We start from the raw sequence: 23,314 nt of genomic DNA on the forward strand, positions 1-23,314 counted from the left end.
CAATGAGTTTCCATTACATTTTAAGTCGCAACCTGAGTACTGACGGCACTGAAGTTTTCTTCAGTCATTTACGAAGGAAACGTGGATTTAATGGCATGGCAGATGTGAGATCATGCTTGTATGCCATGGAAACAACATTGAAAACTGGCATGATAAATACGTCGGATACAAGTGATTCAGAAATTAAGCAACATGCCGAGGTAGAGATTAACTCAAATTTTCTACCCGGGGCTATTTTAGAGTTACTTGACTTACCACTAGAAGGAACGTTGTTTATGTATTTTCTTTATCTAAAATCTAAGGTAAACAATCCATAAATGGTCTTTTTCAGAATGCCCAGTCTCAATAGATCTGACATCATTGGTTATGGTAAGCAGATTCGCACAGTGCTCGTTTTGTCTAGAGGAACTTTCCGGAATCAGTACCAACAGCCTTTTGATGTGCCTGATTAAGAAGCAAGGAGAGGCGCATTGTGTTACCCATCGAGAAAGTTTGCTTTCTTCTCAAGAAATGTTCCTTAATTAACTTCGCATGCCATACAATATGTACAAAAGTGTTTGTTGTTCCCAAATGCATACAAATATTTATAGGTGAGGAATGTAATCAGGAGCCACTCCCTGACATTATTGTAGCGAAATTCCTCAAACCAACGCTTAATCATGCAAGACATGTTACAAATGACTGATTTCGTGAAGAATTTCATGACAAAGCCTTTAAGTCGGAAAGTGCTAAAATTAGGATGCCCATATGCAGCAGAGTATTTACAGGTATTTGACATTTATTATTAAAACAGTAGTTTCGAAACGTGTGTCATATCTATTAATTCCGTTCAAATGTGATGAATTATGTATCCCCGCCTAATAACAGGTCTAAACAATGCGATCTAGCGGAACATTCTCAAACAACGTCGAGCCGCTTCTCAGAAAGGCTCGTTCACGGCCTTGTGAGTGTATAACGTGTTGGACTCACCCACCGCCTGCTTGATATGCCCCCAAGCAGCCACTCTCTGAACATTGTTTGTTTGTTCCAGCGCTGCCACCTTGCCCATCACATTCCGCTGCCTGGAAGAGAACAACCACATCGACAAGCGAGTGACGCGCTTCGTGGTGTCAGTGGGCGCCACTGTCAACATGGACGGCACCGCTCTCTATGAAGCTGTGGCCGCCATATTCATAGCGCAGATGAATGGCATTCCCCTGGGTATCGGCGAAGTCATCACTGTCAGGTACCTGTCTCTTATCGAAAGTGTCCATTCAGCTTAGTATTTTATTATCCGCTGCCCAACATTAAGAACAGTATAAGTAGAAGTGAAGCAAATCTTTTCTGGAATTGTTTTTAGACGAGAGATGTGTTCATTACGACAGCCAGATATCCACCAACCGATCCCTAGAAGTTCCCATGCTTTTTTAACTTAATAAAACGTAGTGCGCGCCATCTTCCATTAGTTGAGCGGCTTCTAGCATTGCCATTGGCGAACAACGAAAAATGACGTCATCTCCAGAAATAAACACACACACACACAGATTCCGTTACAAAACCGCGCAGAATAAAAAACACAAGTAAATAAAATCGGTCAAGGAAACAACGTGGAATACAGAAGAACAATATTTTCCTTCGGAACGTTCTGTTACGAATAAAATGCAGTATGTGTTTCAATCTAATTTCATTTTAGGATGGCTCAATGCCATTCAACCGTGAATGGCCATACTCCACGAACTGTTGCCTATTTGCAAGTCTCTCACAGCAGAACTCCAACTGTGAAGTCTTTACGTGAACAGGCTCCACCTTTCACTTCAGCTCGCGCACTGACAACAACTGGACGCAGATAGGTCTATACACAGGGCTGCTGACTACCATAAACCCTTGATGACTGTTCCTTGGCTCGACTCCACAGAAAGTCCGTCACTCGCACCGTCAATTCAGGTGGCCGCCCCACACACTGAACTATTTACACTAAGCAGCTATCACATAGAGCTCACACCTGCAAGAAGATTTCGAAAAAACTAGGAGATAAAGAGAGAAACAAAAGAGGTATGCAACACAGGATGCACCCAATTTCTTCTAAGTCACCAGTGTTTTTTTTTTTTTTTCTGTAAAAATAGTATAGTGCGATAAGATCCAATCTACAGTGCTGACTTACCTCGACTTGAGTAAAGTGGAAGCTGGAGCACCCGTGGACAAGGCCACACGATTTACCTACCGGCCGACGAATATTCGTGTCGTGGACAAGCCACACGGTTGACCTACCGGCCGACGAATATTCGTGTCGTGGACAAGCCACACGGTTGACCTACCGGCTGACGAATATTCGTGTCGTGGACAAGGCCACACGACTTACCTACCGGCCGAAGAACATTCGTATCGTGAACAAGAGGCCAAATTCTTGAAGACTAATTCCCATGCACCCGAGAACAAAATTTCGTTCGGCCGGGCTGAGTGGCTCAGACGGTTGAGGCGCTGGCCATCTGACCCCAACTTGGCAGGTTCTATCCTGGCTGACTTCAGTGGTATTTGAAGGTGCTCAAATACGACAGCCTCCTATCTGTAGGTTAAAGAACTCCTGCGGGACTAAATTCCGGCACTTTGGCGTCTCCGAAAACCGCAAAAGTAGTTAGTGAGACTTAAAGTCAAACGTTATTAATTTATTACAAAATTTCGTGACGCTCACTTTCCAAATGTAAGTGGCTGAGTTGTAAGATGTTTTCTCGTGTTGTAAATGAAAGTTCCATCTTGAGTTCTGTTTCTTCTTTGTTAGCTTGACGGCAACGCTGGCTAGTGTGGGCGCCGCCTCTATCCCGAGCGCTGCCCTCATCACCATGCTCATCGTGCTGTCGGCACTGGGTCTGCCTACTTCTGACATCTCGCTGCTGTTCGCTGTCGACTGGCTCTTGTAAGTATATGTCAACGTCTATTCTTATTTTATAGGAGTTAACAGCATAAAGATTGTTCATCAAATGGAGAACTCTGGACCAAACGGGTCGTGTTCTGGTGCGCGCATTCATGTTTTCTAGGGGGTAGATACTTGGGATAACAGCGTTCTTACCAGTTTGATGACAAATTCAACCTGCTTCAGCGCTCCATGCGAACAGTACGTGAAGCTTGTCAGTACGAGCGACACACGACAGTCCTTTGGTCAGACTCAGATTTGTACAATCGTGCTCCTCAAATAATGTTTTAATTACTTTCAGCTTGCCGAAACTCCTTTCTCCAGAGGAAACAAAAACTGGGATGGTGAGGAATATTTAAAGACTGTAGTAAAGTCGGTATACGCCTCTTCCAATGTATTTGTATAAATTAATGTGGATAATTGCCAGCGTATGGTGTTTGAAACTTTTAATTTCAAAAATAAATTCTTTCTTGTTAAGATCTTCTGCCAATTCCGCTGCTCCGGCCTTCAATTTCTTGAATGTGGACACAACACAAAATACTAAACTTTTGCACTAATTTCCTCCAGTGCCTTAAACCTGGCACTCTGCTCCATTACCACTCTCTCAATTATTTCTAACAGGGCCATCCTGAACAAATCTTCCTATGAATGTTCGGATACTTCATCCTCACAAAGCTCATCGGCCATTTTTTCTTTCCTCTACTCCTTTTTTTCTGAGAATTCCATTGGTATCTCATTATTTTCTGCTAATACTTTGGCCTCAGAAATATTTGCGGAGATACAGGAGTCTCTAGAAGCTTTAAGAAAGCTTAAAAGGCCTTGAATAATTCTAGCAGCTTTATCAATCGTAAAGTCTTCTCATTGCAGAAAATGATTGGCCTGATCTGTTAAAGCATTTAATTTCAGTTTTCTCATATAATTATATATTAAAAGAGTTTACTAAAAACAGCTTTGAGAAATACGGCCGTCCGTTCTACTGGACAGATTGCTTCATTGTAGTTTTATTCTCTTCGGAATTACCTGCCGGTGAATCATAAGACATCGATAGGTCTCTTCAGCCAACTCCTAGCAATCATCAAAATAAAATCATTAAATAATCACTCATATAACCGCAATATATTCTGTACTTTGCAGGTTGCTAAGCGACTAACACACTGATCAATAAACATGTACTGCAGCCAATAGCCATAAACGAAATACATACAATACAGTTAAATGACATCAATCAGTGCAAAATGCATATCCTGCATGCATGATTTGCCTGTATCGCCTTAGTCACTACAGAACCATAGCGCATTAATGTTATGATATATGTGATAGGAATGTCATTGCATGCAGCCATGTTTGATTACTACCAGAGAGTATACACTTCCTCTGATCACGGACGAATATTATTCCCAGCTAGATGCTCTTCGATTTTCTAACCCTTCCCAGCTTCGAAATATATAACACATGGCAGAGCGTTCCTAATGACTTAAATGCTGCTAAGAGAAAAAAAAGTCTACGTACAAACAGACTCAATCATGACATACAACTTAGACATTATCTGAGAACACCTATCGAAGGATAACCTAGCTCTTATACTACAGGGCGATGCCTAGCTATACTAGAAAGAGTAAAGGTCATGTATCTTTAAAAAGTTCTCTGCCGGGCAAAAAAGAAAGCTCCTTCCGAGACTAACCTATAGGTTGAAAAGACAACCGTTCTATACAGAAGAACTGCCATTGCTTTCTTAAACACAATACCAAGCTTTACATCAAAAAACGCAGGATAAAAAACCAAATATATGGATATATTTTTACCAAACAGACGGCGATGATGACGTCAGAATAGATGAATTCTGCCAACACCTTCTCGATACAAGGCCCTACAACCGTTCTGGGAATGTGCTGTGACGTCAGCATCGCGAGGCAAGATTGAACCTTTTCAGTAATAACACAGCAATGAGTTTGGCCATGTAAAGCTGAAATTAGAAGAGTTTTAATTCGTTTAATGGTGCCAATTGCTAATACCATTCTAAGTAATGGTACTGATGTGTTGCGTACTCAACTGTAAGGAGAATTGCGACAGTGATAACGAAGTGCATGCATTAAGTTTACGAAAGGCGAGGTTATGCGGCAGATATGTTTACGTGCAATTCCAAGACAAGACTACAGATTTACTAATAACTCAATGGTGAGTAACTATTACTACGGCATTCTCACACCATCATAATGAGCATAGGCCTATGACGTATTTACCTACACGCAACAGCTGGTGATATGTAGGCATATCTACTCTTCAAAGATATAAGGTTATGTTAGCTCACTATCATGGGATACAGTATTTCAACGGTATTATTATTATTATTATTATTATTATTATTATTATTATTATTATTATTATTATTATTATTATTATTATTATTATTATTATTATACGCATTAAAACATACCACCTACAAGAGCTGCTGGTGTAGACCGATTCACTCTGTAAATGCACGAATTTCGCTCAAGGTGCTACATTATTTTACAGGTATGCCACAGACATTTCAAAGTCAGTGATATTTTATGGGAAGTAACTGGTACTGGTCCTCAGGAAAAACTTTAAACTACTCCTCTTCCAAGACTATAACTGTCAGAGACTGCAGTGCCTTATATCTTTCCCAACCGCCCATCATATTTATCGTCACATTCTGGCAGGTGAAGAAAAGAACCAGGCAAAAATGTAGAATAGAGAAAGAAGCAATAAACAGAGCTATTGAAGATATTATTATTAACCATATCTCATACACAGAATTTCAATCCACAATCTTACACAGCTGTACCAACAAACAAGTTGTTACCTGACGGTTGTTGTACTGTGATGAAGGGAACGTAAGTTTTATTTTTTTTTGTACGTGGATACATCAAGGCAACCATCCTGCATAGCAAATGCAATCATGGAATAGGACATAGCCTTTATTCTAAAACGGTTTTATTAAAGTATAAAATATTTCTAATGAATATGTGGACAAAATTACTAATACAAATGCGGTATATTCTTTAATTACAAAACTTCATAGCTGCATTACAAGGAATAAGTGTAACAATGTGCAGAAAGATTCAAGAAATAAGTTAATTCTAGTCCTAGTTGGTGAACTGAACACCGAGGATGATGTCCTCACAGTTAAAACATTTCATAGTTCATAAAGGAGTATGTTTGTGATTTTCTTGTTATTTGTTCAACCTTCTCTCTGATATCTCCACATGTTTACAAATTTATGGCCGACCCCGTGGTGAAGGGACATCATGCCTGCCTCTAACCCGGAGGCCCAGGTTCGATTCCAGGCCAAGTCAGGATTTTACCTAGATCTGAGGGCTGGTTCTAGGTCCACTCCGCGTACGTGATTACATTTGCGAGCTATCTGACAGTGAGATGGCGGCCACGGTCTTGAAAGCCACGAATAACGGCCAAGAGGATTCGTCCTGCTGAACACAAGACACCTCGTAATCTGCAGGCCTTCGGGATGAGCAGCGGCTGCTAGGTGGGCCAAGGCCCTTCAGGACTGTTGCTCTGTGAGGTTTTTACAAATTTATCAGATATAGTAGCAATTTCATTTTGCCACATGTCAATACTTTTAAAAGAGTAGGTTCCAATCTGAATGGTAGTCCAATATTAGGACAGAAACTTACATAATTTCTGGAATACATAAAACATAAAGTTCAAGGTTTCGAACTGAATGACAAATTGGTAACATCGAAATTCTCATTAAACCATACATGAACTTCAAGGGAGAAAACATTGTAGGCTCATGTGCAAATACTGCCAGTGATGCTACATCAGCCTAGACGTTAGTCCTAAGCTAATATTATACGTGCTAGTTTTCTTTTAATATCGTGTAATGCCTATTTAAATTGAAATATGTTTGTAACTTCCTGTTGTGCTGTTAGCAATTCGGCCTAAGTAAGTTAACATTGTAAAATTCTGTCGTGTTTTACAACTGTTTGCTGTTTATCTTTAATGGCAGAGTCACTAAAATACGGTAATAACGACAGTATAATTCAATATCCTTTAAAATTTAATGACTATTTGTTAGTAAATAAATTATTCCATTGGCAAGAAATATTAAAATCAGGTCTGTGTTTAACTATGTTCCGTGGTTTCTCTGCATTGCCATCGCCTCCTTAGCGTGACATCACCATGCTGTTGTAGGCCTTATTATCTAGGAGGTATTGATTCTGCCTACGAACAGCGGAATACCATAACGCGCCTGTTAATAAATGTTCATAAACGAATGCTGCTGAACAGTGCGGGTGCACTAGTATTCCTTAAACTAGATTTTGGCTCAGTTTTTTGTTTCTGGTGTTGACAAGTTATAAGTTTCAACTTCTTCCAGAGCCTTTATAACTTTATCAAAATGCTTGTAGATAGCTTCGACTGCCTCTACTCTTGCAGTCCACCTAGTCTTGCTCTGGGATTTTAATGTTTACATATTTTTGTAAGATTTCCCATCTTGAAGTTGAAACCACAACAAATAGGTATAAAGGATGGATGGTTCCAAAAACGTTTAAGCTTCGGCAGATGTGTTCCTACTAAATTTAAAGAGTGAGCGACACATGGTAGAATATAGGCCAGTTCATTTTCATCAAGTATTCTTGACTGGACCCCTTTGTACTTTCCAATCATTTTGCCCCATTGTCATAATATTGCCCTCTTCAGTATTTTATGTTCTACCTATCTTGTTCTATTTCTTTGCAGTATCTCTTCTCATGGCTTGTCAACAAAACTTTCCACAACGTCTGAGTCATTTAACTTGACATAGCGAACTACTTGAGTCATCTGCTCATTGCGACTGATATCTGGAGTGCAGTCAAATATCAATGAAAAGTATTTACCTCCTAAAATATATCTTGCCGTATTTAGTTGGCAATTACGTCTAGGAACTCATCTTGTATATTTTTGGAAACATAGCTAATCTGCCCTTTCTTGTGACGTTGAATATGCTGAAGAAGGGGGAACTATAGTGTGATGTGAGATCAATGGTATTCAGAAATTTTCCACTCTCTGGATCACTAAAATCACCAATTTCTCTTGCTCCTCTAAAAGAACTACCTTGCTTTGCTAGAAAAAGAGCAGCAACAAAACAACACTGCTCCACTGAGTTTCCTCTTCGTTTATCTGGTCTTGCATCTCTCTATCAATGCCCCCGTTTCCGAGAGAAGACTTGTAAGGACACAGAGTCTTGAACTACTTCTCTTTACTATTTAACGTTTTTAGTTTGTTGAAGTTGGTAACACGTACATACATAGCAACAAGTGTGTTATTCTTTTTGTATGAGAATGATGAGTTGTTGATTCTTCTGAATCATTTTCTTGTCTAACACATTCTACTCCTCTTTCCCGTCTTGCAAGTAAACGTATTCGACTTTCCCTCTACTTAAGGGAAGTAAGTATTTATACTGACGGGTCAAAATCATACAGGGCGTTGGAGCAGCCTTTTATATCCCTCAACTGTATACTCTCCCTGAGTTTTCCCTCCCTTCTGCCTTTCCTGTTTTTACCGCCGAATTGTTTGCTATTCGACGAACCCTCATTACCATCAGGTCACATGTGTATGATAAGGTTACGATTTTCACGGATGAACAAAATGTTCTGCACGCCTTATGCTCGCCTCTTTCTTCCCCTAATCGGTACTTATATAGCGTCAAGTATATCCTTATTCGTTCTGGCGTGTACGTAACTCTGGTTGGGTCCCCAGTCACTCTGGTATCATGGGGAATGTGACTGCTGATCAGGCAGCTAAACGAGCATCGCAACAATCTCCCCTCTTTCTCTAGTGATCCCTCCTTCTGATCTCATGCATAAAGTGCGGGCTATATCGTATCAACAATGGCAGTCCGATTGGAATCAATCGTCACGAGAAAAGGGACATTTTTATCATCTATTACAACCTGTTATTCCTCCTAACCGTGGTTTCATTATGGCACGTACTCTCTGCGCCACATCACATCTATTATTCGTCTACGTTTTAATCATGCTCTTACTCCCCAATATAAAAATAGTTTTTATCTTTCTCCCCCAACTTCCTGTGTTTGTGGCTTGCCTGATACCGACATTAATCACCTCCTGTTACAATGTCCTGCTTTTGATATTCCCCGCCAGAGCTTCTTATCCTCTTTGCTTAACATGGACATCCCCTTCCCCACAAGTATTTCGTGTTTACTATTCTCTCCTACTCTTGTTAACAGCATAAATCAGTTTCTTGATGATGCACATATTGTATTATAATCCTTTAACAGCCTCTTTGTTCTCACTCTTCCATTGCAAAATGTTTGTCATATTTTTGGTTGGATATAAATCACCTTAATCTGTGTCTTGTATGAGTTCATAGTGCTTTGTGAGAGTCCTATGGTGTTTTTTCTATCAACTATACTTTTAACGTTCACTACGAGTGATATATGTGTCAGTGTTTAAGTTATTAATCTGGTTTCGTGATTGGACGATAACAAATGAGTCCAACCACACCATTCAAGAAGAAGAAGAAGAAGAAGAATTAAACTTAAAGTAATAAATGGTCTACGGTGCACGTGTATAATATCTTGGACTACATCCAGACAATAATGCATGTTGCTCACGGTAAAATTTTCTGTCAAATTTATTGTACAATAATTTAATTTTATAAAATTTCTGTTGCTCACGGTCAAATTCAAGTTTTATAAAACCTTTCATAAAACTTTTCATAAAATAGGACATGTTCTATTCCGTAAAAATAATTTTACGAAACGAACCAATCAGCGAAGCTGACATCACGATGATGCTGGCGCTACGTCGTGAGAAGATTGTGAAGCTCGATTGTAAACAAACACTTCTTTGTAAAATGGCAGGACCCGGGTGGACTAAGGAAGCTGTTAGTGTTTTACTAGACGAATACCAGAATTATCCATACTTGTACGAGGTTAAAACGCCACTTTACCACAACAGAAATGCAAGAAGAGAGGCAGAAAACACAATCGCCGAATTCCTATATGAATGCTGGTCTTCTAACCTCAACTAATTTTCGACCAACGACAGCAATCCTCTACGGTACATTCTTCTCTTCTTTTGATCCAATCCCGAGTCCAGCATTTCCTGGCATTTCTTTTCTTCCTTTTTACCACCGTACAACATATAATTGCAGCCAAAGCAGCAAGTTTTGCTTTGTTTTTGGAGCCATACTCTCAAACACACTGTAAGTTAAACAGCTGATTATTCGTTTACAAGTTTATCGATAGATGGCAGCATATATACATCTTAGTTCAGAAATGAGTTCATTGATGGTCATCCCGATGTTTCCATGGATTTTATAAAATAATTTTACCATGAGCAACACAACTTGTTTTCACCAATTTTTTATAAAATTAATTGTACAACAAATTTTACGAAACATTTTACCGTGAGCAATAAGCATAATACTAACAAGAGTGTTACATAGTGGTGACCCCGACGTGATCTACAGCAGATATGGTGAATAACGAAAGCGTGCCCGAAGATCGACCAGAAGCAAATAAGGTTAGCGTACAAATTCCACCATTTGGACAGAGAGACCGGATATTTGGTTTTATCAGGTGGATGCTCAGTTTAGTATTTGTAAAATTAAGGCAAAAGAATAAGACTCTGTGTCCTTACAGACTCTAGGGCCTTCCACGAGCAAAAGCAAAACTTATGGTTTGGTGAATTTTCATGGCCAGGCAATTTTTCAGTAAGGTTTTTCCAAATAACCATCCTTTCATCTTTAAGTAAGAATTATTTTAATTCAGAATCTGACCCTGAGTGAGGAAATAATCTGTAGGGTATACAGTACAAAGCAGCTTTGCTCTCACTTTAGGCCAGCCATGATTTTTTAACTATTGTCCCATTTTAACTCCTTTCGAAATCAATCTGTATTTAAATTGCTGCCTTCTCTATAGATTTTACGGATGTCAGGATCACGTTTGTTTCTGCTCTCATTTTTATAACATACCCAACATCTTTCAGTGTCAGGAAATCTCTTCGGCTATGTACCAGGATCGTTAAAATCACAAGTTTCACCCTTTTTATGAAGACCAGCTGATGTTCTCTGCTATGGTAACGGTAAGGGCGCAAAGAAAGCTATCCGTACGAAGTCGATTATTGTCTCGTAATTTACGTATACCCCAAACGATAAAATAAAAACAATTATAAATATGAATTTAAAAACATATGAAACGCGAATATATGAATACATTTTCAAGATATCCATTACGAATTGTATTTAGATTGTTATGAATAAAACTCCGCCTGCTTTACCACTCTTAATTTATCTCAGGAAATGTACACACACACACACACACACACAAAACCATGAATGGCCACACGTACTGATTACTGTCTATTTACAAGTCCCTCTCCCTTATGATACAGCAGGCGGTCCGGCCCGTTGCTATTAGGCTACCTGGGACGGCTAATCCATGCTTTCACTTACCCAAGACCAATCACCTCATACAGCAGCTGTGTGTATACCGCTGGATTTGAGCACAGGCTACGACACACGACAACTATCCAGAGACAGTCCAATAATTCACAGAGTCACGTGCAATGAACAACTAAACAGCAATAGCTCAGCAGTATTCGACAGCGAATATTAACACAGCTCCACTTACCCTCACACTGACGATAGCGGCTTCATTCATAGCTATCATCAGTCCACACACAGTACTCTCAGGTAGTACAGTCTTCCGTTCCACACGCCTTCAGTCCAACTCTCGATACCACAACCACAGCTCCTCGTTCAGACCTCGGTGGGACACTAGCAACAGCCAACACTTCTGACGCCCTCAGCCCAACCACCGAACCCCAACACATCGAGTCTCACACTGACTTCTGACCCCGGGTCCAGCACCAACATTGGCTCCACCATGGAGCCCAACTCGGACTGACTGTCCGCGGCTAGCCTCCCTTTTTATAGTCAGGTGATGTTAGCCAGAATTTTCGCGAGGTGGCTAGAGGCAGAACACTCTCGTTGAATCTCCAATAAACTCACAGGTAACCCGGCCGACGAGAACAATACACCCCTCAAGCCGGCTGGGAAATCCTCGTTCTGGCACTTAACAATATTATATAATCTTACCTGATATTTTGTTTTCATTACTAGCAGCAGGCTTTCTGAAAAATGAACCCAATTTTCGTGTTTGGGGCAGCACTTCATTTCTTCCGCTAATTTTCTATACGTCGCTCCACTACTACTTTTTCGACCATCCATTATTATAAAAGTTAATAAACAAATTTAAATACATAGATATTTAAAAAAATGGAGATCAATAAAACAGATTATAGATTACGTAAGCGCATTAGCAAGTAGAAAACAATGGAATGTCACGTGACGGGAGGGGATAAGCTACAGGCATCATGTCTGAGACCATCTCCCTATCAACTTGAGGAACTTTGGTTTTATTGGATGGTATCACTTTTTATTGCACTTATTTTACACGTTTATAGTTCTATGACAATTATTTTTATTAAAATTTAGCAGAAACAAATATTTTTTTTTCATTTACTGTACATACTCTCTGCATGCTCCACTACATGAGTAGTACTACATTCACTTACAATACATTTCCTTACAAATGCACAAACATAAATTACATTTGAATAATTAAATTTCTAGATGACCGTTAATCTTACCAATAACAGTCAATATCAGTCTTCCTTTTTCCTGAGAGCTTGAAAGTCCAGTGCATTAACAAATTTGGAAAATTCCTTTAAATACTTTTTTAATAGCACAGATTTCTGCATTGGCCAATTATCACCTCTATTAACACTATTTATCAAGAATTGCCTAATATTTTTCACTTCACTGCACTCGAAAATTATATGATCTATTGTCTGAGGGCTGCTGTTACAGGAACACTCGGAGTTACGTATAATTTTAAGTCTATATAAGTACGAAGCAATATTTCCATGTCGTCAGTATTGTAGTCATATATGGTGTTAAGTTGATTTTGGATTTCAATCTGCCTGCAACTGTTGGAAAGAATTCCTTTGTAAGTGTGCCTTTTGAAATTTGTTCCCATTTTTGCTGCCATTCATGAATTGATTCTTCTTTGAGATTTTTCTTCAATGTAAAGATGGGTATTCTATCGAAACAGATTTCACTTAATTTTGCAGCCTCCTTTGCAATTTTATCAGCCAGTTCATTGCCTTAAACTCCTATAATGTGCCTTAACCCATTCAAATTTTATTCTCCAGTTATTTCTTTTTAGAATAGCTGTAGTCTTTCTTATATTCTCAATCAGTTGGTTATGATTTCTGAAATCCGCAATGGAGTCAATTGCTGTCTTACTATCTGTGTAAATAATTGCTTTCTTATCTTCGTCATCCTCTGTCCTAGTAGTTACTAAGAATTCCAGAGATTTGAATATGGCTAATTGCTCTGCCTGATTATTCGAACAGTTGTCTTGCAATTTAAATTTCAATTGATCTATTAATTCATGAGATCTATATATAGCTATGCCAGCTCCCACCTCTTCTTCACTTTTGCTTCCATCTGTGTAAATTTTTCATGGGATATATTCATTTAATGCTATTCTTGGATCTTCGGTACCAGGAAACTTGGCTGGGTGGAGCCATCTCATGGGTTTTTCTGGGTGATCAATGACATAATTCATAGTTGTTTTGCCTGATTTGATATTGTATAGAGTAATAACCTCTCTAGCCTTGATATCAATTGGAGTAATTCCTGTGATGATGCACAGTACCTCATGAGATACAGTACGGTACGAACTTGCTATTCTCGATAGAATAAGTCTTTGCACTCTCACGTATTTAATCAGATTGCATTTCTTTTCCGGGATTCTATCCAGATCGGTGCAGCATATATCAGCATTGGTAATATTGCTCCTTTATATATTATTTCCAAAGCCTGGTGTTTTAGAGCCCATCTTATTCTTGCCGATTTTGATAATGCGTTTATTAATTTAATACATTTTTCACTGACTTTATTGATGTGGTCATTGAACTTGAAGCGAGAGTCTATCCTAGATATTCCATCTTGTCTACTTGTTCAAGACGTTTCCAATTCATAAAGATGTAAATTGTCTTCTTTGCTTTTCTTCTTCTTGAAATTAACATAACTTTTGACTTACTTTCATTGAAACGGCTTTTGTTGTCTGCTGATCACTTAGTAACTTTCCGTAATTCCATATTCACAATATTTTCTGCTTCAATTTCAGTTTCAGCCCTGACTGCAATTATAAGGTCATCAGCAAATGCTATAGCTTTGGTGTTTTTCCCGTATTCCAAACTGAGCAGTGCATTATACTGTACATTCCAGTACCCCGGTCCACAACATGAACCTTGAGGACATGCTTTATTAACTACTGTTTCGACTTGGATACTATTGGAATTCATGAATGCTGTTCTATCCTTGAAGTAGCTCTTAGTAAGGTAGTACAAATTTGTCGGGCATGTAAAATCTTTTAGGGCCTTTAGGACACATGGCCACCACGCAGAGTCAAAAGCTCCTTTTACATCAAGACTAACAATAATGCTTATTTGACCATTTTTGAACGCTTCAGTTATAAATTCCCTAAGTGCCATAGCTGCATCAGTAGTACACTTTTGAGCTGTGAAGCCATATTGATTTTCGTTCAGTAGTTTACTGGTATGAAGGTAGTGATTAATTCTACTTATTAGAAGTTTCTCTAGTATTTTTCGCGCCACATTTAGCAGGCTTATTGGTCGGAATTTGGATGGATCCTGAAGCTTCTCTTTCCCTGATTTTGTGATTGGTATGATTCTCGCATTTTTTCCATCGCTTCGGGAAACAAGCATTCTTCAAGCAATCATTATATAAAGATGTCATCGTTTTAGGGATACTTTCAAACGTCCACCATAATATTTTGCTCGTAATTCCATCTTTACCTGGTGTCTTTTTAAGACCTATGTCTTTGATTGCAGATTTTATTTCTTCTTCTGTAAATTCCCAGTCGTCCGGAGTGTCTATTGGTTCCTCAACTTCCTTCCTTATTTGCTTTTGCTGAACAGTATCTTCCATTTCATCATCTTTCTGAATGAGATGGTTTAATATGCACGGCATCGTTTCCTTTAAATCCCTTGTATAGTGACCTTCATTGTTCATAAGAGTTGATACAATCTGAGTGTTCTTAATTTTACCTGACGCTGATTTATAGATTATGTCCCAGGGATTAGAAGATATATTACTACAGAATTCTTTCCAAGACAGTATCTTTGCATTTCTGATTTTTGCTTGGTATTTAGCTTTTTCAGCAAAGTATTCAGTTTTGCGCTCATCTCGGAGGACATTGTTATTTAACGTTCTCTGGAATTTTCTTCTAAATGCATTTACTTTCTTCCGCATTGTCGCAAGTTCTTCATTCTATCAAGGCACTGATCTGTGTTTTGGGCTAATAGTTTTTTTCAGATGGTCTACTAACTTTGAAAACCTGCATACAAGTTTTTATTTGGGCAGTGCTAAATTTATTTACTATGTCCTCCATATCTTCAGAATTATTTATGTGCACTGACAGTCTATTGTCAAGATCTTCAGTAAGTTCTTCGTGTCTTGTTCCGCAGAACTGTCGTACTATTTCTTTCTTTAATATTTCTTGATATAATTCTCGATCCTCTTCTCGAGTTATATATTTTATACCATTGAATGTGGTTTCTGTTGAATCATAACACAAGTTTTGTGCTACTGAGAATTGTAAGATTCTGTGATCTGAACAGCTCTCTTCTTCGCTTACCCTCCAGTTATATATTTCCTTAAGAAGTTTATTATTGCTGATGGTCAAGTCCACGTTACTTTTCCCCCTACTACTTTGGAAAGTGGTAGCACAATTGGATAAATATGGGCTGCGACTTGGGGTAGGTTGCGGTAATGAATCCCAGCAGGTATTGAGGCCCACTGTTTGATTTTCGTATTTGCCGCTTCTTTTGCGGTAGTGAACCTACATGTCTGCTTACTGTCTATGCCTGCTACCCGTGAGAACTCGGCCCTCCTTAGTATTTGGTTGCAAGGCCAGAGTCAAAATTCGAGAAGGGAGTTGATCTCATTTTAATAACTTTTCCTTGGAAAGGGAAGTAAAAAAGGGAATGTTAGCGCTAGGATAGCATTAAAATATATGTATCTAATAGTGTAATTAAATACCAATTTTCAATGAAATAGGACCACTAATAACATAAATATTTAAAAATTAAATTATAGGCCTTCCCCTAAACTACCATTTCACTCAAGCGTGAATAAAATTATTCATAGGCTAGATTGTAGTGACGTATTCCTCGTCTTTGTATACCAATTTTTATGAAGATAGGACTACTAAAAACATAAATATTTGAAAATTAAATTTTAGGCCTTCCCATAAACTACCATTTCTATCAGTGTGAATAAAATTATTTATGGCCTAGATTGTAGCGACTTATTTCTCGACTTTGCATACCGATTTTCACTAAATTCTCTTTAGCCGTTTTCTTTTTTTTTCTAGCGGCTTTACGTCGCACCGACACAGATAGGTCTTATGGCGACGATGGGATAGGAAAGGCCTAGGAGTTGGAAGGAAGCGGCCGTGGCCTTAATTAAGGTACAGCCCCAGTATTTGCCTGGTGTGAAAATGGGAAACCACGGAAAACCATCCTCAGGGCTGCCGATAGTGGGATTCGAACCTACTATCTCCCGGATGCAAGCTCACAGCCGCGCGCCTCTACGCGCACGGCCAACTCGCCCGGTGGATAGCCTTTTTCTAGTGATGCGTGCACATACATACATACATACAGAAATTACGGAAAAGTAAAAAAGTGCACTTCCTGGTTACTGTTGACATGACCGATACAGAAATACCATTCTTTCCAAATTCTGAGCAATGTACAGACAAAACTCTTATTTTATATATATAGGTGTTTGTTTGAAGCTCCGTCTGTGGGTCAGTGGTAGAATGTCGGCCTCGGGATCTTAAGGTAGCGGATTCAAACCCGGCAGAGGTAGTCGGATTTTTGAAGGGCGAGAAAAATTCCATTCGACACACCATGTCATACGATTTCGGCATGTAAAAGATCTCTGGTGACACATTTCGTTTTTACCAAACAATTAATGAAACCTCAAGCATAGAGGACTAACAGAGATTCGCCTAGAGTAGAACGGAACGTTGAAACTGACAGTCTGCACTCGGTAGCTGGGGCCATACGATGATGATTATTATTTTAAGATATCTCCGTACCCGTGCACGCAGAGTTATAGCACGAGGGGTTTGATCACGCTACACTACTCTAAAAATATATTATTTTCAAGACTCCACGTACTGCAGCAGTGAAGTTGCTTGACTCAATGATTGGTTCAGAAGGCCGCGGGTTTGATTACCGTTAAAGCGGGCGGGCGAGTTGGCCGTGCGCGTAGAGGCGCGCGGCTGTGAACTTGCATCCGGGAGAGAGTAGGTTCGAATCTCACTATCGGCAGCCCTGAAGATGGTTTTCCGTGGTTTCCCATTTTCACACCAAGCAAATGCTGGGGCTGTACCTTAATTAAGGCCACGGCCGCTTCCTTCCAACTCCTAGGCCTTTCCTATCCCATCGTCGCCATAAGACCTATCTGTGTCGGTGCGAAAAAAAAAAGCCGGTATGGTTTATGAGTAGGGGCCTATGCTTTTTGAGTCCCACATCGATCAGCCACGTGAAGTTGATGCTGAAAAGAGAGCTTGTGAATTCCTTGTGGAATTCTGGGACTGTCTGAAACTCGATTGGGACCATTTGTACGACATCGCCATCGGCGCCATCAGACATCATCTGAATAGTTTACCACAATACTGTACAGGTGCCTGCATCATCATCATCTTGTACTCCATCTTTCTTCAGTCATCGAGAGTGTATCCTCAACACTGACGTGTAAACCAATGACAGTACTAGATATAAGTCACATAATTCTCTGTTGCTCTGGAAGAGGAACTGTTCAGTAACATATCTGCAACATTTCTGCTCGGGTTTTTTAGACATAAATTGTGCTCGCCTTTGATGTATATTACTGTATAAGGTTTTATCCAAAGGTTAATCTTCCTTTATTAAAATTGTTAAATTGTTGTAACAGGAGCTGTAATGTTGTGTTTCAACTTGCAACATTGTCTACTGAACCGTGCTCCTGTATTCTTAAAGTTGACTGAATGAAAATAATAGAATTCTAGATTTCTGTCAATTGATTATTCAGTCAGGATTAATTGATTCTTGATTTAATTTGCAGTAGATTAAAAACTGGATCAGTGTATACTGTTTATATAAAACATGGCCTTCTCTTTATGCTGCAGGGATCGTATTCGCACTTCCATCAACGTTCTAGGCGACGCGTACGGTGCTGGCATTGTCTACCACTTGTCCAAGGATGAATTAGACTCCATGGATGCCGAACGCCACGTAGAAGGAGTAGAGAATGGTGTTATGGAAAAAACTGGTGACTGCATTGGAGTGACAGCAGATAATGCTGAAACACGCATCTAGACTGTTCTTTATTCTTTGCACACAACAGCATAAAATAAAATGTTTAACCATTTCTGTAGACTGAAAAGAGGAAAACTCAAATGCATCGCAGTGAAAGAGTAGTCATTTTTATGGAAATTATAATGAAACAATTCCCTCAATAAAAATGTATTCCAGCCATGTGCTAAGTTAACAATGGTGAAAAAGAAAGTTGATCTGAACTAAATTCAAATATATTCCATTTATATGAATATTTACCATGAAATAATGAAGTAGTTATAGAAAAATCATAAACATCTATTCATATTACTTTTGCATAGTTAATAAAAACAAAGGCTACATTTCTTGGAATGTGAGAGGGAAGTAAGTGAAATTACGGATTAATTTTTATTTATAGAAGAGCAAATTTTGGATGCTTAATTCATAATTCAGGAATAACTGCCTATAAATGGAATTAACAATGTCATATTTCAGTTACGCTCTATTGTTTTTTAAATATCCTGTTAAATTAGTTATTGTGGACGTACCTATATCAAAATACATAATATTCTAAGTTATATGGAAAGTTTATACCAGTTACATGTTTTATATTACACTGTCTCAAGTTAGGTAAACGAGCCTACCTAATATTGATGACCCCATATAAACCACACCTGATCTGTTCTGTTTAGAAAACAGAGTTTCAAATCCAGATCTATATTTGTAAAAGAATAAGAATTCATCAAAACTGATAGGAACATTATAAGTTCTTACACAGATGAGTAGGTTAAATAATCACTTATACTTAGTCATTGAAGTATGTATAAGATGTTTATATTCCTTCACTCTAAAGCACTTCAGAAGTCAGGATCACTATCGTGTATGTAGCTACAATCATATTTTCCTGCTATTGAGTTTGCAGATAAGAACAACAGTTACCAGTAAAATGAAATCTCTCATGAAAGTGAACAAGTTCACAATAAAAAAGTTATCTATTTTAGTTCTCCTTTCCAAATTAATATTTATCTTGAATTAAATGAAGCCAAAAAATGTTTTCACTGTATCATGAAAGTTTTGTTAAATGTAAGAAATCACACAGAAGGAATGGAGTAGTTTATAAAATTAACTTACAGAAATTTCCTATTTCTAGTTCAAGTTTAGTTGAATTATTTTTCAGGCATTCCAACTGCCATCAATTATATTGTCAACACAAGATGTTTAAACAAAGAATAAGAACTACTCCATAATGTGTATAATCCAAGTTTTTAAAATAAAATTCTTGGATTTATAATGAAGTAATTCTTTCCAAGTGAATATTCTTCTCCATTTGAATTGGGCCCTGAAGTATTCATTTGTAGTTCTTAGTAACCGATTCTGTTTCGTTCTAATCCTAATTGGTGATTTTCCCCAGTCTAGTCATATCCTACAGTTTAGCTCCTGGCTTCAGCTAGAGAAATCCAACCAAATACAGCCACAGATTCTTCAATTTACTGAAAATCCTACCAGTGATGAAACCTGATCAATATTTTAAGGACTGGTACCAGTACACTGCTCCTTTGCCATTGTTTTGTCTTGAAGTGTAATGGAAACATTACATTTCAGTTCTGATGAATTTAGGGTACTTACCAAATCTACTGGAATGTTAGCTCCATTTGATGAGATTTCTTCAGAAATAGCTCTAAAGCAGCCTGTGTAAAATCTGCTGATAAAAAGAATGCAGCGCCAACAAAACAGTTTGTTCACTTTATGACAGCCTGTTCACCATTTGTGTCTAGAGTAACTAATAGTGTAGAAATATCTGTTGTACTGACACTTTCTAGCCTGGCATTTTGCATTCAACCCTTGTAGTTCTGGAATGAGCCTCCTGTTGTTTTTTTATTTCAAGCTTCTATGAAATCCAAGTCACTGAAATCAGTCCTTGATAATTTGTGTGTAACACAATCACAAGATCCACTGGCTTCTGAATCATTAAAAAAAAAATTCAAGCTAAACAGCACTTTTTAACAACAACAATGACAGATGGACACACATAGCACATTCCAAGCCAGGCTGAGGGCTTCCGGCACTTCACAAACATGGGATAGACAGGCAGTTAGCAGCAGAGTTGTTTAGTTTCTGGTATTTGTTGAGGTGACATGAATTTTTTGTACTCTCACTGATATACTTAAAGGTTTGAGAATTCACTACCGACTTCTACCACCAAAATGCTATCCAAACAGACCAAACTATGTTTAGTAAAACATTGAAATGAAAGCTTACCAGCAAGCTTGTACACTGTTAAGTATTATTAATGTATATAGACCTAAGAACTAGTGCTCATTCTCCATAATATTAGTAAAGAAGATTTCCATACCAGTTTTCCACTGAGCTTCAGTGCCTCGGATGGTACTGATGGGAACGTATAGGAAATTGTGTAAACGAGTGTATCATTAATCAAATTGTATATGGGATAGACTACACTTTATCAAGACATGGAATGTATCAAATTTACTTTTCATACGTTACTTTAAAGAATACCATATACCCCTATGATATATTTAACCAAATTATAATATTCTGTAAAAGCTACAAGCTGATACTAAATTTTCATCATTATTAAAGGGCATAACTTATACATTTCAGTTAATTGTGACAATACATTGCTTAGAATATCTACTCAAAGTCATAATTTTCCCCAGCATTAGATATTTGAGCATTTATAGTACAAAGGAAAAGCATGCAATATAGATGTAGATAATACTGGATGCAGTTTCCATACATTCTTTCTCAAACATCACTGTCATATGAGCAGGCAACAACAACTACTGAGTCTCAGAATATGTAAAGAACAACATATTATATAATGAATATGAGAATTATTCATAACATTTATTATTATTATTATTATTATTATTATTATTATTATTATTATTATTATTATTATTATTATTATTATTATTAATTTTATTATCATTATAAACATAACAGTAAGTTACCAGTTAATATACTTTACTAGTAGAATTGATAAAATATCCATAACCATACTTTGAATTAAGAAAACTGTAATAACATATTATTCCATGTGAATCATAACTATTATTCCAGATGTAAAACGAGAGCATACTGCATTGTATTAAGTATAACTAGGGTTACTTTAGACATAGCATACATTGTTAAAGGCTAAGATGAGTGATGGCAGAGTAATTCCCCCTCCAGAACACTGCCAAGTTCCGAGCTGCTCCTACTGTTGAGTTCATTCAGTTATTAATGTACTGTATTTAATTGAGTATGCTGTATATTGTTTTTAGTGTTTTTATTTAATTCATAATCTTATTTTGTAATTTAAAAACCAACATTCAAAAATAAAGATACAGATTCTTCAGAACTTCCTTTTGTACTTTAGTCTATGGTATAGATGTTGTTGTTGTTGTTATTAACAAATACAATGCATTTTGGAGATACCTTGGAGGCAATGTCTGCTTACAGTGATCTGTTGCTAGTGTGTTGGAAAGGTCTGGCAATCCAACTGATGAGCCCGGTGCCACGCTGCAAATTTAACAACTGAAACAACCTAAAGGACTTCAATATTTCATATTCACAATCAGTGAAATTAGATTATAGTTTCCCTCTGGGACCTTAAATTTTAATCCATTTTTGTTAGGTACTCCTATCCTCTTTCTCATAAAATTTCATCTCACTGGTCTGGATCCTACTTTTCTCTCTTTCACTCATGACTTTTTAGTGCTAAATTTTTATTATTTTAGGTGCCTAAACAGGCTCTGAAATATGAAAAAATAGGTTCTTAAAAACATATTTTACTCAGATTCAACTTTTCATATCTAAATTGGTAAATCTTTAGGGGAAAATCTCTATATACAAATATCATTGTACAGTATGTACGTATGTATGTATGTATTACATCTCCTCCTAAGACAGTATCAGGAGACAAACTGTGTGGGGGTAAGACAACCCAAGCACCCTTAGGGGTGTGAGATAGAAAAATAATCAAAAAGTGTGTCAAATCCATAATTTTTGGGGTTGCTGAGATGAATAGTGACAATCCGGATTTTCTTAAAATCCATGTTCAGCCACCTTTGTGATGAGGGCAGGGGGGAGAGTGAAGTATAAAAATAATAGAAAATATCATCGAATCCACAATTTTTGGGGTCGCTAAGATGAATAGTGTCACTCCAGTACTTTTTAAAGTCAAAGTTCAGCCACCTTTGGGGTGGGGTGGTGTTGGGGTGAGTGAGATATAAAAGTAAATGAAGATAGTGTCGAATCCATAGTTTCAGAGTTGCTGAGATGAATAGTGACACTCAGGAATTTTAGTCCAAGTTCAGCCCCCTTTGGCATAGAGGAGAGAAAGGGTGAAAAAATAAAATGCCCAAAATAACCGAGATTATGAATGTATGTTTGTTCCAGTGTAGCTGTCAACCAAAATTGGTAAAAGTATGGCTTACTATGTGAAAAAAATACTGTGGGGATAAGAGACCCATAGACCCCTGGGGTAGGGGTGAAATATAAAAATAATCCAAAACAACCAATATTAGTGTCAAATCAATAGTTTTAGGGGACGCTGACATGAACTGTGACACTCTGGATGCCGTTTAAGACAAAGTTCAGTCCCAATCGGCAGGGGGTGAGAACGGATGAAGGAAAGAAAATGTCCAATGTGACCGATTTTTAGGACGTATGTGTGTATGTTCTAGTATACCTCTCAATCAAACTTGGTACACATATGACTTAGTATCTGGAAGAAATTTCTGTGGGGGTAAAATACCCCTAGCACCCCTGGGGGCAGGGGTGAATTATAAAAATACAGAAAGAGGGGTGACATAGACAACGACAATTATTACTGGACAGTCCATACTTTTTGGGTTCACTGAGGTGAATAATTTCTAGCCCCCATCGGCATGGAGATGAGAAGGGCTGGAAAATAAAATGTCCAGAATGACCGAAATTACGGATGTATGTGTGATTCTGAAAAACATACTGTTGGGGTAAAACACCCGTATGGGTGCAGGTGAAGTATAAAAAT

General features: G+C 38.0%; 1 protein-coding gene across 1 annotated transcript in view; it reads left to right on the forward strand.

Annotated features, from left to right (window-relative positions):
- The window catches only part of LOC136867494 (excitatory amino acid transporter), a 149,660-nt gene extending 128,009 nt beyond the window's left edge, over window positions 1-21,651 (forward strand). Inside the window, exons 10-12 of the mRNA XM_067144701.2 lie at window positions 1,031-1,225; window positions 2,756-2,890; window positions 18,147-21,651. Coding sequence (XP_067000802.2) covers window positions 1,031-1,225; window positions 2,756-2,890; window positions 18,147-18,336 — 520 coding nt within the window. The 3' untranslated portion in view covers window positions 18,337-21,651. The remainder of the gene's footprint in view (window positions 1-1,030; window positions 1,226-2,755; window positions 2,891-18,146) is intronic.
- The last annotated feature ends 1,663 nt before the right edge of the window (window positions 21,652-23,314 follow it).

Source organism: Anabrus simplex, chromosome 3 (genome assembly GCF_040414725.1).
Source record: "Anabrus simplex isolate iqAnaSimp1 chromosome 3, ASM4041472v1, whole genome shotgun sequence".
NCBI classification, from domain to species: domain Eukaryota; kingdom Metazoa; phylum Arthropoda; class Insecta; order Orthoptera; family Tettigoniidae; genus Anabrus; species Anabrus simplex.